The sequence below is a fragment of the Microcebus murinus genome, chromosome 17 (assembly GCF_040939455.1).
Source record: "Microcebus murinus isolate Inina chromosome 17, M.murinus_Inina_mat1.0, whole genome shotgun sequence".
NCBI lineage: Eukaryota > Metazoa > Chordata > Mammalia > Primates > Cheirogaleidae > Microcebus > Microcebus murinus.
Window position 1 is genome coordinate 57,367,976 of NC_134120.1, and position 17,056 is coordinate 57,385,031.

At 48.1% G+C, this 17,056-nt stretch overlaps 1 protein-coding gene across 4 annotated transcripts in view; it reads right to left on the minus strand.

The window, feature by feature from the left end:
• LDLRAD4 (low density lipoprotein receptor class A domain containing 4) overlaps positions 1-17,056 on the minus strand; it is a 380,175-nt gene that overhangs the window by 219,683 nt on the left and 143,436 nt on the right. For all 4 annotated transcript variants that reach the window (XM_075993695.1, XM_075993692.1, XM_075993694.1 and 1 more), the window contains exon 3: positions 11,047-11,392. In XM_075993695.1, coding sequence (XP_075849810.1) covers positions 11,047-11,086 — 40 coding nt within the window. In that variant the 5' untranslated portion in view covers positions 11,087-11,392. The remainder of the gene's footprint in view (positions 1-11,046; positions 11,393-17,056) is intronic.

The following is a 17,056-nucleotide window of genomic DNA, read 5'->3' on the forward strand; positions in this document are numbered from 1 at the left end:
GACTCCCAGGCAGCACCAGATGGCTTCAAACTGCCATCTGGGTAGGGTGCACTGGCAGGGCCAGGCCTTGCCCAGTGAAACCCATGTGTCCAGACCAGCAGCCCCTCAGCAGCCCCCTAAGGTGCCCCCCAGCAGCCCCCAACACGTCCCCCAGCAGCCCCCAACATGTCCCCCATCAGCCCCAACACATCCCCCAGCAGCCCCCAACACGATCCATCAGCCCCAAACACGTCCCCAGCAGTCCCCAACACATCCCCCAGCAGTGCCCAACACGTCCCCAGCAGACCCCAACATGACCCATCAGCCCCCAACACGTCCCCAGCAGCCCCCAACATGTCCCCCATCAACCCCCAACACATCCCCCATCAGCCCCAACCCGTCCCCCAGCAGCCCCCAACACATCCCCCAGCAGCCCCCAACACGTCCCCCATCAGCCCCCAACACGTCCCCCATCAACCCCCAACCCGTCCCCCAGCAGCCCCCAACACCTCCTCCAGCAGCCCCCAACACGTCCCCCATCAACCCCCAACCCGTCCCCCAGCAGCCCCCAACACGTTCCCCATTAACCCCCAACCCATCCCCCAGCAGCCCCCAACACGTCCCCCATCAGCCCCCAACACGTCCCCCAACAGCCCCCAACACGTCCCCCAGCAGCCCCCAACACGTCCCCCAGCATCCCCCAACACGTCCCCCAGCAGCCCCCAACCCGTCCCCAGCAGCCCCCAACATGGTCCCCCAGCAGCCCCCAGCAAGCTGCCTGTCCTCCAGTGAGCACCAAACCAGCATCGAAGGAGCACCAGCTCTCCAACTCATCAAGTTGTTAGTGAGAGGGGGCACTCATTTCCTTCTAACCCCACCCTCGGACAAAACGAGACCCTCACCACTCACACCATCACCCCATCTTCCTACCCCTCTTTCTACGCCATCTTCTTCCCATGAAGACCCACCCTCAAATCTGAGCTCTCTGATAAGCTCCACAGTACTGGTTTGTTTTTCTTCTTTCCAAAACTGTTTTGATGTACCACGTGAACCACGTTTAGGTGTGCGTCCTGCAGCATCAGGCACACACCCTGCTGCGCTGCCCTCAGCACCACAGTGCATTTTTGCTTTTAGTCCCAAGCATTCTAAAAGCAGAATGACATAAAACACCAGCAAGCTCATGCTAAGAGGTAGATGCCTAATTTGTATTAGGTTGGTGCAAACCTAATTTGTGGTTTTAGCATTGTTGAAATTTTCCATTTGATACTGGAATATATTCTTAAATACACGTGGTTATGTTATACATCATTTTAATGCACATTTCTTGCTTTATGTTTTTTTGCTAACAACTTATTCCTTGCTATTTATTTTATACTATGGAAATGACGGTAGACAAAAAGCAAATTCGAGCAATTTTCTTATTCAGGTTCAAAATGGGTCATAAAGCAGCAGGGACAACTCGCAACATCAGCAATGCATTTGGCCCAGGAACTGCTAAGGAACGTACAGTACACTGGTGGTTCAAGAAGTTTTGCAAAGGAGACAAGAGCCTTGAAGATGAGGAGTGCAGTGGCCGGCCATCAGAAGTTGACAATGACCAACTGAGAGCAGTCATCAAAGCTGATCCACTTACAACTACACTAGAACTTGCTGAAGAACTCAATGTTGACCATTCTACAGTCAATCGGCATTTGAAGCAAATTAGAAAGGTGAAATAGTTCAACAAGTGGGTGCCTCGTGAGCTGAAGGAAAATCAAAAAAATTGTCATTTTGAAGTGTCATCTTCTCTTATTGTATGTACACAACAACAACGAACCATTTCTTGATCGGATTGTGATGTGTCAAGAAAACCACTTTTTATCCGACAACTGGCGACAACCAGCTCAGTGGTTAACCGAGAAGAAGCTCCAAAGCACTTCTCAAAGCCAAACTTGCACCAACAAAGGTCATGGTCACTGGTGGTCTGCTGCCGGTCTGATCCACTGCAGCTTTCTGAATCCTGATGAAGCCATTACATCTAAGAAGTATGCTCAGCAAATCGATGACATGCATCAAAAACTGCAACACCTGCAGCCAGCATTGGTCAACAGAAAGGGCCCAATTCTTCTCCACAACAACGCCCAACCACATTCGCACAACCAAGACTTCAAAAGTTGAATGAATTGGGCTACAAAGTTTTGCCTCATCCACCATATTCACCCGACCTCTTGCCAACCGACTACAACTTCTTCAAGCATCTCCACAACTTTGTGCAGGGAAAACGCTTCCACAACCAGCAGGATGCAGAAAATGTTTTCCAAGAGTTCGTGGAATCCCAAAGCTACAAGAATAAACAAACATATTTCTCGTTGGCAACAATGTATTGATTGTAATGGTTCCTACTTTGATAAATAAAGATGTGTTCGAGCCTACTTATGATAAAATTCATGGTCCAAAACAGCAATTACTTTTCCACCAACCTAAATATTTTCCAACTTAGAACACAGACAACACTCTCAGACAAATGCTTTACATTCCCATTGAGTTTGGAGCTTCAGCCTCCCGTCTCCATGCGTCCCGCTGACCCGTTTCTCTCTGTTCTCCCTGACACGCAGCACAGGGCATCAGTGCTTCACCCGCTCTGGCACCTCGGCCCTGGCTGGCCCCTGGCCTGCACCCATGGCTCCAGGGCCAGCCTGAGCATCTCATGAGACCACATGTGTGAAAGTCCCTGCCACGGCAGCCAACCTGCACTCCTGATGTCGGCTCTGTGAAATAATGCATGCAGAAATCAATGTTAGCTAATTCCAAAAGGGCAAGGAAGATACCTGGAATTTTCTGAAAGTTTATGACAAAGGAAAAAATAAGTATATATGACAGACCAGCCTGGCTTCCCATCCCACTCCTGCTGGGAAGGAGCTCTGAGCCCTGGCAGGGCCACAGGTCCTAGTGCATGGGTCAGTCTTGCCACCCAGGGCCATACGGACAAGGTGACGAGAAACAGCAGGATTCTGAAGCACTGATCTCGGTGGATCTTCTTAAGAGGTTAGACCCAACTCAAGGCTGAGGGGACAGCACTGCCCATGTGAAGGTGAGCACACCCCATCTTCTCAGCAATGGCAATATGGCCTCTGGTAGGTATTCTCTGAGACACAGCATGGTGCCCTCACTAATGTCTCTTCTCCAGACAGTCCGGGCAGCTGTGCGGGCAGCACTCCATAGCTGCAGGTTCTGCATGGGCAGATTCAGTCAATCTCAGATCAAAAGTGTTTTTTTTAAAAAAAAAAAAAAAAAAATAACAATGCAGCAATTAAAAAATAATACAAATCAAAAACACTACAGTATAATAACTATTTATACCGTATTTACATTGCATTGGGTATTTTAAGTAATGTAGAGATGGCTTAACATATACAGAGGATGTGCGCAGGTTCTAAGCAAATACCACACCATTTTATATAAGAGACTTGTGTAACTGGATTTTTGCGTCCACGGGGTCCTGGAACCAATCCTCATGGACGCCGAGGGTCAGCTATGCTGCCTAACAGAGCCCAGAGCTCAACATCTGGCTTTAGTGCTACGGCACCCTTATTATTTTCTGCTATTTTATTGTTGTTGTTTTTGTCCCTAACAAATGATGGACCAAGTGACGTCTTCCTTACACCACCTGGAAGTATTCTACAAATGCCAAAGTTAAATAAAGAAAAAATGTCCACATTGCCATATTTACTGCCATTGGTTAAAATTTTTAAATGGAACCATAAACCACCACTCAGATGTTAAATTGCTTATTTGCGCACCTCATTTCTGGGTTTTCCCATTTAAACACCATGTCTTGAAATAAGCAAACAGAGATCCATGACTCAACCCTGAGCCAAGTCTGATGACCCTTCACCTGTGATGCTTGCAGAGACGATCACCTGAGCACCAGCAGGTGGGGGATGCAGGTAAGACGGAAACCCTACCTGACGGGATATAATGCCCGGGAGCGGAAGCTCAGTGCCGGATAGTCCCAAGAGCAGAGTGCCGGCTGGAGTAGAAAGTCTTCAGCCCCTGCAGCCGAGCCAGCACGCAATGCTGCCTGAGCCACAGCTGCTAATGGTGAAGATCATGATGACACTCAGACTCTGAGTGCCTGGGACACAGGCGTGGCCCGAGCTCCTATTACGTATCTGCTAAATAAACCCCTGGTTCCTCTGAGGCCTTTATGTATCGCATTGGGGCTCAGAAAACAGTCCCCTAAAATGAAAGCCTCAGAAGCAGCCTTAGAAGAAAACGTTCTCTGAACTTCTCCTGCCTTTCTGCCTCTCAGTCCCACTCTCCTCTGAGGCTGGCCGTAGAAACTATAATCCCTATTCCCCAAGGCGAGTCATAAAAGCCAGAACCTCTTTTCCCCAAAGCCAACCATGAAACCTAAAATTATTCTGTGTAACAACTAGCCATAAAGAAATCATGTTCCCTGCCTTGTCAGATTTAGGGCATAAGACCCCCATTCCAGAGAGGGTCCTGCCCACACCCAGAAGAAGGATGCTGCTCAGAGAGGCCAAGAGGAATCCAGACAGACAGGCCTTGCTGGGTCTCCCCACTCCGTCTGTCAGCGTCAGATCATGCCCTCTTTGTCCAGTCATATTCCACACAGCTGCCCACGCTCTGTTGAACCCAAGCACAACAGTGGACAATTTCCCCTGTATCTGTGGGCCTTCATCCTGAATGCCCCGTGTATACATGCTAAATACATATGTATGTCTTTTTCCGTATTAATCAATCTGCCTCATGTCAGTGATTTTTCAGTGAACCTTTGGGGACCAGAGCCTTGGTCCCCACAGCAGTCGACTTTGCGAAGATGGAGAGGGAAGAAGTGGGAGAACATGGACTGGGCACCAGGCCCCTGGCCCTTTACCAACGTGATTTCACTTAGTCCTCACGCCGACCTAGTGAGTGGTCATTGTCTCCATCTCAGTGCAGTGACGAGTGTGCCTCAGGGAGGCCCGCTGGCACGTCAGTGTCCTGGAGCAGGAACGGGGGACAGCGGGGCCTTCCCAGCCTGGGCTCGCCCTGTGACAGGGGCACAAGACAATCGTGTGAAGGATTCCAGAAACGTCCGTATACTGATGCAGCAAGGGTCTAGGACCCAAGAAAGAAAGTACAAAGGCCACAAGTCTGATCTCTCCAGAGCTAAATGGCTCCGTTTGGGGGGGTAACGGTGACACCCCAGTTTCAGAAGTGCAATGGACAGAAGCAACATTTTCAGAGAATCTGATGAGATGTGCAGATCATGTTGATCCTGGATATTCAGTGACAGAGAATCATCTTATACCACTGCTGATACTTAGCTCATGGTGAAGCCGAAGTTCCACCCAGTCTGCACTGCGGCGAACCCTGACAGCCTGCACCTGGCAGCAGACAACTGTCACCACGTCACCTCTCCCTGCCATAAAAAAAGAGCTGGGAAATTGAAGGCTTCAGCAAAACAAACTTATCTGTCAGATTAAATATTAATTGGAATGTTTCTGATTTTATAATCTTATATCCAATTTCTTTTAAAGTTTTAGCTAATTAAGAGCTACAAAAACAAGATATTTGTAAGTATCTTCATGTTGTACATATACAAGTAACCTTAAAATAAATACACGTTCAGGCAACAATAAAATTATTTCTCATCCTTATTTACAATGGACATGTACACTCCTAGACATGAGGCTACTGCAATGCCTCAAAAAAGAAAATAAGCACGTGGCACATGTGGCATGTTTCCTAGGAAAACCCTGGAAACAACACGGAAGGTTCACAGGGGAGAAAACGGATCTGAGTTTGGGGTTTATCAGAATAGCGACGTAAACTACAGATTAACACACACACAAACCTTATTAATTGAGATTAGGTTTATAACTGAGGGCCAGATGTGAGGCTAAACAGCACAGCATAAAACCAAACACACACACCACCGTAAACTGCATGTTCTGATGGCTCTCTTAGTAAATATAACATCCCTCAGGCAAGAACACTCAAGGTTTTAACAAAAAGCCACTATTAATCATTTCTACATCTATTAAATTGCTGGCAGGAAGACCATCTAGGCTTCTCCCATGCTCGTCACAAAAGAGTTCATGGACCTAAGATAGATCTTGAAGACAGAGAAGAGAATGGCAGAAGCAGAGACTCTATGAGAGATGAAAAACTGTGAGCAACAGCCTCGAGATTAAAACGTGCAGAACTACCTGGGGATGGGCAACTGGTCGCTTTGTCTGGAACTCTGGTGATAACAAGAGAATGAAAGACAATCTTAGGGGCCCTTGAACTTCAGGCTGCACTCTTTCTCAGAAGCAAGACAATGTCATGGAAGGTTCTAGGGCAAGGGAAACTTACAATTAAAGTTGTACTTTAAAAAATATTGGCAGTGGTGGCTTACACTTGTAATCCCAGCACTTTGGGAGGCTGAGGTGAGAGGATCCCTTGAGGCCAGGTGTTTGAGGCCAGCCTGCTGGGCAACCTGGTGAGACCCTGTCTCTACAAAAAAATATAAAAATTAGCTGGGTATGATGGCACATGCCTGTAATCCCAGTTACTCAGGAGGCTGAGGCAGGAAGATGGCTTGAGCCCAGGAGCTTGAGGTTGCCGTGAGCTATGATGAGACCATTGAACTCTAGCCTGAGTGACAGAGCAAGACCCTGTCTCAAAAACATATATATATATATATATATATATATACACATATTTAAAAGGAAAACTCATAACGGAATGTTAAAAGGGAATGATCAGGATAATATTGAATATATATTATGACCACAGCTCTGTAAAAAGAAATTTACATGGGAAAACAAGACTGGAATGTTACCAGCAGAAAGCTTCTTATGGCAAGAACAGGTATGGATAATTATTTTTCTTCTATTGACTTTTCTGTGCTTTCCAAATTTTCTTACAATGAAAAGATATTACTTATACAAGGAAAAAATTAATTTTTGTTATAAAATAGTATCTAAATGACTAAAATCATTTCTAAATTATATATGTTGAGAAAATTAAAAACATGTTATCAGTTCCCGTGTGTAAGAATTAGCCTAAGAAACTCACAATTAGGAAGTGAGATCTGCAGCATGTATCTCTGTGGGCATGCCCACATTCACCCAGGAAGAGCAGATTTGTCACCACACAGGAGGGCCAGGTGGCCTCAGGGGCAGGGGCCCTCCAAGCTTCCTGCACCATCACAGTAATTTCACATGCTCCAAACAAAGCTGCCCAACAGGTCTCCCAGCCCTTCCCGGAAGCCACACAGCAGCCCCTAGGGCCAGACCCTTCCTAGACAGGAATTCTGAGCCTCCACTCCCAGGAGAAGTGGAACATAAATGATAAAGTGACAAGTTTCTTTTAGCAAAGGTATGGTTAACTGCATAGTGACTTTTGTCTTGCCCTAAAATAAAATTGAAAGCCAAGGAAAAATGCCTCAGCCCGCCTCACCATTTAGGATATTTAAGGCAATAGTCCTTTCCACTAGCCCAGAGTATCAGCAAAACCACCAAATCCTCAATTCTGGGAGCTATGACATGAGCATCTCTCATTACTCCAGAATAAGACAAGACTAAAAATCATTAAACTTAAGAAGAGCAAACCAACTCTGGGGGTGGGCGCCCCCTCCTGCTCACTGCCTTCTAGGAGGACAGCTTCACGTACTGCTTGGGCAGGGAGACAGGTCCGCCCCTCCATCCCACATCACAGGCCGCTCTCACTAACCACCTGGGCCAACAAAGAATAGGCAAAGAGAAACGATGAACCCAGTCTACAGGAAACCACCTCAAGAGAAGGCCAAGAACTCACAAGTCCTATGTGTTACCACTGGTTACTTCCTAGAAAGAGATGTGGAAACTTAAAGACCACCATCCTGCAGGTGCATCTAGCTGGGATACATACAATCCAATACCTGGCAGCTTCCTTAGAAGGGACAGATTAGTTTACTCGATCCTACCCATGGAGGGAATGGTGTGCATCAGATTCTTCTTTGGAGAGCCAACCCCCGCAAACCACACCCAGCCTCTCCCTGCCCACTAATCTCCGCACAGTGCCCACTCCCAGTGGTGCCAGACCTTAACGCGCACTGAGCACCTGGGATCTCCTTAGGATGAAAGTCACGATATAGGAGGTCTAGGGGATGTCAAGGCCAATTAAATCCCAATCCCTGAGGGTGAGACCCAGGCAGCGGGAAAGCCCCCCAGTGAGCCCAGTGTGCAGCCAAGGCCACACAGCACTAGATTTGGAAAGGCCGCTGGCACTGCCAACCCCTGGCTACACCATGTGTGCTCCAGGTTAAGCAAACTAGCATAATAACATGGGCCTCAGCATCACTGCAAGGATGACAGAGGAAATACAGGTAAGGTACATGGTGCCCAGCATAGCAGGAGTTTTCTAGAACATCAGCTATCACTGTTATATACCACCTCTGCTGGCAGGGCTATTACTCAGGGAGGCAGATACAGCTGGGTACAGGTGAACTTGTTTGCTTTTTGAAACAGGGTCTCACTCTGTCACCCCAGCTAGAGTACAGTGGTGTCATCATAGCTCACTGTAACCTCCAACTCCTGGGCTCAGGGGATCCTCCCACCTCAGCTTCCAGAATAGCTGGGACTATAGGTACACACAAACCACACCCGGCTAATTTTTTTCTTTTTCTGTATAGACAGGGTCTCATTATGTTGCCCGGGCTGGTCTCAAACTCCTGAGCGAAAGTGATCCTCCCACCTTGGCCACCCAAAGTGCTGAAATTACAGGCCTTCACGACTATCCTAAAGAGGCCAAATCATAAGGAAACAGATTCCTGGGAAAACTAAATGTGAGCTCAAAGAGAAAACACTGAAATGTCCTCACCACAAAGAAATGATCAATATCTGAGGTGACAGACATGTTAATTAGGCCTGATCCCACAATGTGTACATGTATCAAAACATGTATCAAAATATGGCACTCCACAAATGTATACAATTATTATTTGTCAATTAAAAATAAAACTTAAGAAACGTGAGCTGGGAGCAGCTACAAGAAGGTCAGAATAAGCAAGCTGTGGGAGGTGATGCAGGCACAGGCCCCAGCCCATGACAGGCTGCGGCGGTAAACTCCACAACAGCTGCTACTTCCTTGGGCTTAGACGCTCAAGCGGCACCGTCCTGCTCATCAAGGATCTCCAGGCAGAAAGCAATCTAGGGACTCTGATTATTCCAAACAGAGCCCTGGGCTTCCTTTCCCTTGGGGCAGAGGGGCCGGATGATGTGGCTGTCTCAGCAGGAGCTATGACTGGCCATGCCAGGTGCAGGCGGCAGGGAGACGGTGCCAGACACTGGCCCCTGTGGGTGCCCCTGCCACCTCCACCCTGCAGCCAAGCCCCTCTAGAGGGCTGACTGTCCAAGATAAAGCGACACAGCCAGAGTCTCAGGAGTCAGGTGGGGAGGAAGTGATGACCACAGGGGCCTTTCCCCCTCGGGGGACAATGACACAGCTGGGGACTGAGCTGGGCTGAATTCTGACCCTGTGCCACTCTTCCTCAGGTTCTTTTTGTTCTGTCCTCTCTTCCTTTTCTTTTCCTGTTTCCTCTTCCTTTCAGAACTACTTTTAAGAGTTTTTTTTACATGCACCTCCTACATGCCTCTCCTCCCCTCCTGGGGCATGGTGACAAGGAGGCTGAGTACACACTGGGCCACTTCACAGGTGCTTCGCAGGCCACCCTTGGCCTGCGAGCGGAAGGGGCATTCCACAAAGGAGCAGTTCCTGGGACCCAAACAGCTGGAGTGTACATAGCAAGGGATGACAAGAAGGCAGGGTTTCCAGCCAGAGGGGATAGAAGTTGAAAAATGGTTCTAGAGAGCTTGACTTTGTGTGTGCTCTTCTGAATCTACATCTAAACAGCTGAACTCATTTTCCCTACCACTACCCCAGGATGGAGGTGCTGTCATAGATGCAGGTGCTGAGAGGTCTCAGGTGACCACAGGTGCACGGTGAGGACACAGGTGGCCAGGCTCAGGCCCTGGCAACCTGGTTCCACGTGGCAAGAGTCCACGACAGGAAACAACCTGAGGACTCAAAGGTGCCAGGCTGCTCCATGGCTCACATCCTTCCTCAGAGCTGCAGGGTGACAGGCTCCCTGACCCTCTTCATATACAGAGGAGCAAAGGGAAATGAAGAGGGGTTCAAGGACTGGTCCAGGGGCTGAGAGCTAGTCCCAGAGGGGGCTGACTGCAATTCCAGCCTGAGCCCTGGCCTCTCTCTCCAGGCAGCCAACAAGCCGACCTGCTCCCTCACAAAGTCTGAAAAGCTTCACATGTTCAGGACTCCCAGGGACAGAGAATGTGGTTGGTCGCTTCTTGTGAGTATTTCCACCATCATTCCCTTTAAATAAAAAACAAAAACCAAAAAACAAGGCTCTTTTTATGTAGAAACGTTTTCCCTGGATTCTGTGCAGTGGCCTGTGGACAAGCAGCCAGAGGCCCAGAAGGATTAAGTGGCTTCCTGGGATGTTATGTGATTCACACAAAGAGCCAGGGTCCAAAATCAAAGGCCCCTGTGTCTATGGCCACCGCTCTGGGCCCCAGCCAGTCTGAGTGCGTTCCTGCGAAACATGTGACCTGGCAAATGGATGGTCCTCGGGCCGCCCTGCTTCTCCCAGCTCCCTGCAGTGAGCTCACCCGGCGCCCCCCTTGCCATGGCTGCATCTGAGGAAGTTAACCAAACGTGGGGGAGGGGTGCCTGTGGGCAACTCGTGTTGGCCCTGGGACAGTCTTTCCTGTTCTGTAAAAAGGCCAAAACATGTCCCCTGCACTCTCTGCCCGTGACAGATTTCCTTGGAGAACAGGGACTTGGAGGAACCCTACAAATACTACAGGATATTGTGCGTACCCTATCATTCAACAAAAGCAGAGTCAGGAATATCAAACATGCTTTCAAATTCCTATCCAGAGAGAGGACACGCACTGTTATGTTGCCAGAATCCGTGGCCAGGCAGCCTGAGCCCTGGGCCCTGGACGGTCTTTGCCTCTGACTGCAGATGCACAGCCTTTCCCCACCCCGGACTTCACCGTCTCCCGCCGGGCGAGCGGAGCCGGGCCTCACCTGTGAAAGCACGCGTGGCCTGGAAGCCAGCTTCCTGCATACTGCTCCCGACTCGCCTGCGCCTCGCTGCGCCGTCTGAGGAACCGCGGGAGGCTCAGGTCACTTCCATCGTAGCCTGTCCGCGGCCATCGCGCGGCCGGGCGGCCTCGGGGCGCATCCGCGGACCTGCCCGCTCCCGCAGGCGCTCAGCCGTCCAGCCAGGGCGCCGAGGCCATGGCGCGGCGCGAGGGTGTCCGCCGACCCGCGCTTGGCCTCAGGGCCCGGGCGCCCGCGGCCGCGCTGCCCGCATGCTCCAGGCTCGGCCCCGGCGCTCTGCGTGGTCTGCGCCTGGCTCCCCGCGCCGCCTCTGAAAGTGAAAAGAAAGCGATCACTTTCCTGATGACCAGCAGAACCATTAAAACCAGTAGGCCTGCAGAGGCCGAAAAGGAAGGGCCTTCTGCACGGAGCGCGGGCACCCTGGACGCCACGGCCGCCACCACTGGGGATGCCCAATGCCCTTCGCCAGTTACTCCAGGGAGCAACAATGAGGAAGAAACGGGTCTCCCGAACCCATCCTGCTATGGCGGGAGTTGGAGCTATGGACTCCAGCCTGGGCCAGGGAGCCAGACTGTGTCTCTACAAAAGAAAACAGAGAAAAGCAGTGAGGTCTATAGTGCGGGCATGTCAGCTTTGGTCAGCACTCCAGGAAGAGAGATCGGACTCCGGGGCAGCAGTTTTAAGAAGTGATTTTAAGTGGAAAGCAAAGGCCCACGTTAATCTTTTAATGAGAATGGGAAGGAAAAGCAAATTTAATCTCTACACTGCCCCATATATCACATAACAATAACAGCATTTTACAAAACCCCTTACAGCTATTTTAATGTTGTTGTATTACATATGAAGCAATGCTAACAAGAATGTTAGAAGCTCAAAGAATCAGACTTTTAAAACAGAATCCTGAGTATCAATCTCCAATACAGGAGACAGGAAACCTTTTTCCCATTATCACCTCATCCTAATCAATTTATAACCAATTTGTAGAAAATGTAACCTTATTCCTTTTGTTCACCATCACACTAAAGAAAAAAAAGAACTTAAGAGAACAGAGAACAAACCAGAAGGAAGCCTTACGTTAACAACTTCATGCTGTAATTATGAATAGAAGGCAGTAAAGTGAAACACCACTGAACAGGCCAAGTATAAGGAGTGCCTTGTAAACTAGCGAAGTGCTTTAATTATGCTAAGAAACTCAGTTGTATTGCCCTCATGTGTCCACAGTAACAATCTCAGTTAATAAGGTATAGCCCAGTAGGAGTCCTTAAGTTTAATAAGTAAAATTTTGTTTTAATTTAAAAGCTCAATTATTTATGTAATGGTGGCTTTGAAGCACTTGAAAATGTGAGGGATATTTCTTCTCTACTCTGATTTCAAACATTCCACCTAAAAATGACAACACACATAGTACCAGCACCCCAAGTTCTCCACCACCTTCTAAAGTAAACCAATCCAGGGCACTACAGCCATCAGCTTTGGGAAATGGAGCTTACCCTGTGGATGAAAACAAAAGCTCACCTGGCCTAAAAAGCCTTGATTTTTCTCTGCCCTTTCCTATGATGCTTTCAGTGCACAGATATGCTCGACTGTATTTATTCTCTTTCTCTGAATTCAGAGAAAACTGAACCATGGTGAGATTTTTGTTGTAGTTGTTTTATTGTAGTGTTTTTGTTTCATTTTTTTCACTGCAAAAGTTATGCGACCTCACTTTTAAAAAAATTAAGTTATCATAAAGAAACAACAAAGAGACAATTAGGAGAAAATATTTGCAAATATATCTGATAAGGGGCTAACATTCAAAATATATAAGGAACTTAAACAACTCAATAGCAAGAAAATAAATAACCCAATTAAAAATGGACAAAGGATCTGAATAGACATTTCTCAAAAGAAGACATGAATGGCAGACATATATATGAAAAAATGTTCAACATTTCTAATCACCAGGGAAATGCACATTAAAATCACAATGAGATACCACCTCACACCTGTTAGAATGGCTATTATCAAAAAGACAAAGGACAAGAAATGTCAGAGAAGATGCGGAGAAAAGGGAACCCTTGTACGCTCTTGATGGGAATGTAAATTAGTACACCCATTATGGAAAATGGTATATAAGTTCCTCAAAAAACTAAAAATGGAATTACCATGTGATTTAGCAATCCTACTTCTAAGTATATATCCAAAGGAATTGAAATTTGTATGTTGAAGAGATATCTGCATTCCCACGTTCACTGTAGCACTATTCACAATAGCCCAGGTATGGGACCAGTGTCCATGGATAGATAACTGGGTAAAGAAAATGTGGCGCATATACACAGTGGAATACTATACAGCTTTTAAAAATGAGGCAATTCTATCATGGATGAACCTGGAAAACATCATACTAAGTGAAATAAGCCAGGCACAGAAAGAAAAATACTATATGATCTCCCTTATCTGTGAAAGAGTGGATGTCAAAGAGTAGAAAGGAGGTTACCAGAGGATGGGGGTGGGGAGAGATGGGAAAAGGGAAGATGTTGATCAAAGGGTACAAAGTTTCAGTTAGACTGGAAGAATAGTTTTAGTGATTGTAATAGTAACAGTTTTAGCAGTACACAGAGACCACAGTTAATAATAATGTATTATATATTTCAAAGTTGCTACAGGAATAGATTTTAAATGTTCTTACCACACACAAAAAATGATACGCTGGTGAGGTGATAGATATGTTAATTAATTTAGTTAACTCTTTCCACCATGCATACATATATAAAAACATCACATTGTATCCCATATATATATGCAATTAGTATTTGTCAAAAACATTTTTTTAAATAAAATTCTCATACATTCCACATTTCAAATGGCTATGAGAAACACTGGGGCCGATGTGGACAGAAATAAAAGGAATAACCAATGTCCAAGTTTCCTTTCAATGGTTTCGTCATCCCCTCCAATTCTCCCTCTTGCTGAAGAAGTAAAAGAGAGGTGTGGGGAAGGCATGCAGAGGTCCACTTGGGGTCTGAGGCACGGTCCCAGCCAGGACAGTTGGGGCACACTGCAGGGGTCCCCAGCAAAGGCAGGAGAGACACAACTGTTATCTCACCGATGGACATGAGCATGTTCCCACATACACTGTGTGTCAGCACACACAATTTTCACATTAAAGTGAAATGTTTGCTTCCTAACTGCTAAGAGCAAGATAAGAGAGATACCTTTTCCAGAAATACAAAACAAAGAGGTGCAGGGTCCCAAAACCTGCAATCTTTGTTCTGCTCAGTGAGAGACCCTGACCATCCAGAACAGCCCAGAAGCGCTCAGTAAGCAAGTGTCAGGTGACAGGCTGGGCAGAGGTGGGTGTTGGGACCCAGAAAAAATCCACAAGCCAGCCCATCAGCGGAGGCCCACAGCCCCGTCTCAACAGGACGTCGGCGTTACTGTTCAGGAACCAGCCAAGTGGCCAGCACGGCCACACTGGACACCCGTGGGGAAACACTTGGAAATGTAAAAGGTGGAGAAGCTGAACAAACGGAGCCTTGTCTGAGGGTCCTTCCTATCCTCTGCTCTCGTGCCCCCTGCCCATGAGTCACCACTCGGCCTCACGGTCTCAGCTCACACGACCCTCCTCAGAGACGCTTCCTTGATGGTCCCCAGCTGAGGTCCAGACCCTGCCACACAGCCTCCCAGCACCCTCCACAGCCACAACTCCACGCAGGAGTCCTGACGGCATCACACCTGGCTCTCCACAAGCACCGTGAAGGCAAACACAGGGACCACTGGTCCGCCTGTCTCCTTGGCACCCAAGACACTGTCAGGGCCCGGCAGGCACTAGGATGAGGGTGAAGGCAGCTTGCTGAGCTTCCCTTGGTGCTGCACCTAGCACAGAAGCAAAGCGGCACACAGAGAAGGGCTTAGCAGACACCTACAACACAAACCCACCCGGCCATGACTGATAAGTGGCGCTGCCCAGGGGGAGCCGCTGTCCTCAGCTCTGCTTAGATTTTCTGCTGGCAGAGGTTTTCCCACCACCCCACAGGTGACAGGAGACGGTGACTACAGGTGGTGATCCTGCTGCCCTCACACTTCCCAGGATGTCCTAGCCAAGAAAGGTCTTGAGACATCATTGAATTAAACCCCCTCTAACCGCAGAGAGAGAGCTCTACCCAACAGAGGTGAGATCACGAGGCCCAGACCACTAGCACGCAGGGGGCTGGGGCTCGCGTGGGGTCTCTGCCCAGCCACAGTTCTTCCCACACTCTTTCTGAGCCTCAGGGAGTGCACTAACCTCAGTGACCTAAACCAAAGGGGAAAAAAGAGAGAAATGATAAAGAGAGAAGGAGGTAACCTGCCCAGGACACGAGGGCACATTTAAGGGTGCTCCCTGCAGCAAGCAGCACGCTGCCATCATTTTGTCTCACACACGCACGCACACACAGACGTTCCACTTAGACTGGAAAGATGGGCAGGACTAGCCAGGAAATAAATTAATTCAATATTGCACTTGAAAAATGTCATTAAGTCCCTCCCATAACAGAGCAACAGTTACTAAGGAAATAAAGCACGTCAAATGGAAAAACACCCCCACAGGAAGGGACATTTTTTAAAACATGAACGCTCACAAAACTAACCAAGTGCGCTGTAGAATACGCTCTGCTTTGCCACTTGGTCACAAAAACTTACACGAAACGCTGTTCTCCTCAGAATAATTTGGGGATGAAAACTTAACTGCATTCGTATCACAGCTTTCATAAAAAGACACCATAAAAACAGACGCATGCAATTCAGGAAACATGAGGTCACATACTGGGCACAGAAGCCAAACTTAACAGAGAAGTGAAACCACCTTTCCTCCAAAATCAAGCGACATTCAGAAACAACTGTGGTGCATAAAGAATCAGCGCTGCAGTTTCATTTCTTATTTCCTCTTGCTGTGGACAGACTGTTTCCCTGGTGGAGTGGCGGTTGCCTAGGTGATGGCTAGACTGAGCAGCAACGGCCAAGCCTGCGGTGACGGCCCCTCACTTCTGCACTCACCAGGAAAGTTCCAGGGAGAAAGGAGCACTGACAGATGAAGAGACCATTCTAAACCTGGGCAAACTGACGCCCTGCTGCAAACTTCAAAAATAAAAATTAACATGTTTGAGAGTTGTACTGTATACCACGTACCACATCTCAAATCAACTACCGGCTGGTGCATGCGAGTTCAAAGTGGCAAAGGACTTTCAGGAAGACAGACATGAGAAAAAGTGGGGAAAAGAAATTTGAGAGTTATTTCTGACTACAGCTGGAATCAGGTGTCACCTGGGGAAGAGGCGTCACACTTCTACACAGGAGCTCCTATGCCCTCTGTACAGACATTCTAGACCTTGGCAAGGGCCAGCTGGTCTCAAGATTTCCCGACAGTAAAAGAGGGAGGCCCTACCAAAAAAGCCCCACCCTCCAGGCAGCAGTGGGCAGAGAGCCCAGGTGGGGTCCCACCCCACTCTGGTCCCTTTGAGGAGGTGAAACTCGAGGTCCCTCCAGTCAGTGTATTCCCCTGCGGCCATGCCTCTGGCCAAGGGAGAAGGGACAAATGTGCATGAAGAGGACACAGGACACAAGCACAGAAAATCTAGAAAGGCTGAGAGAATGGCTTAGAGAAACGGGCTGCCCACAACCAGGGGAGACGGAGCTGGGCTGTTATGAGTTCTGCATGCCACATTTCATGTCTATGATCTGGGGTGTGAAATAGTGTGTGTCTTCTGTAACACCAGCTCCAAGCCGTCCTAACCCTGGCGGCTCAGTGGGCTCTGGTTCCCTCTGCAGTGTGAGGCAGGGCCTCTGTAGGGCACTGGCTCAGGTAGTGAGCACAAAATCCAAAACACGAGATTCAAAGATACATATGGGAAAAGCAGTGATTATATCAGAACATTCTTTAAATGTCACCTTGGCAAATAGAACACTTGATAGAGCCTGGAAGACCTACAGTCTGAGGCTCTACGCAAACCAAGTAGGA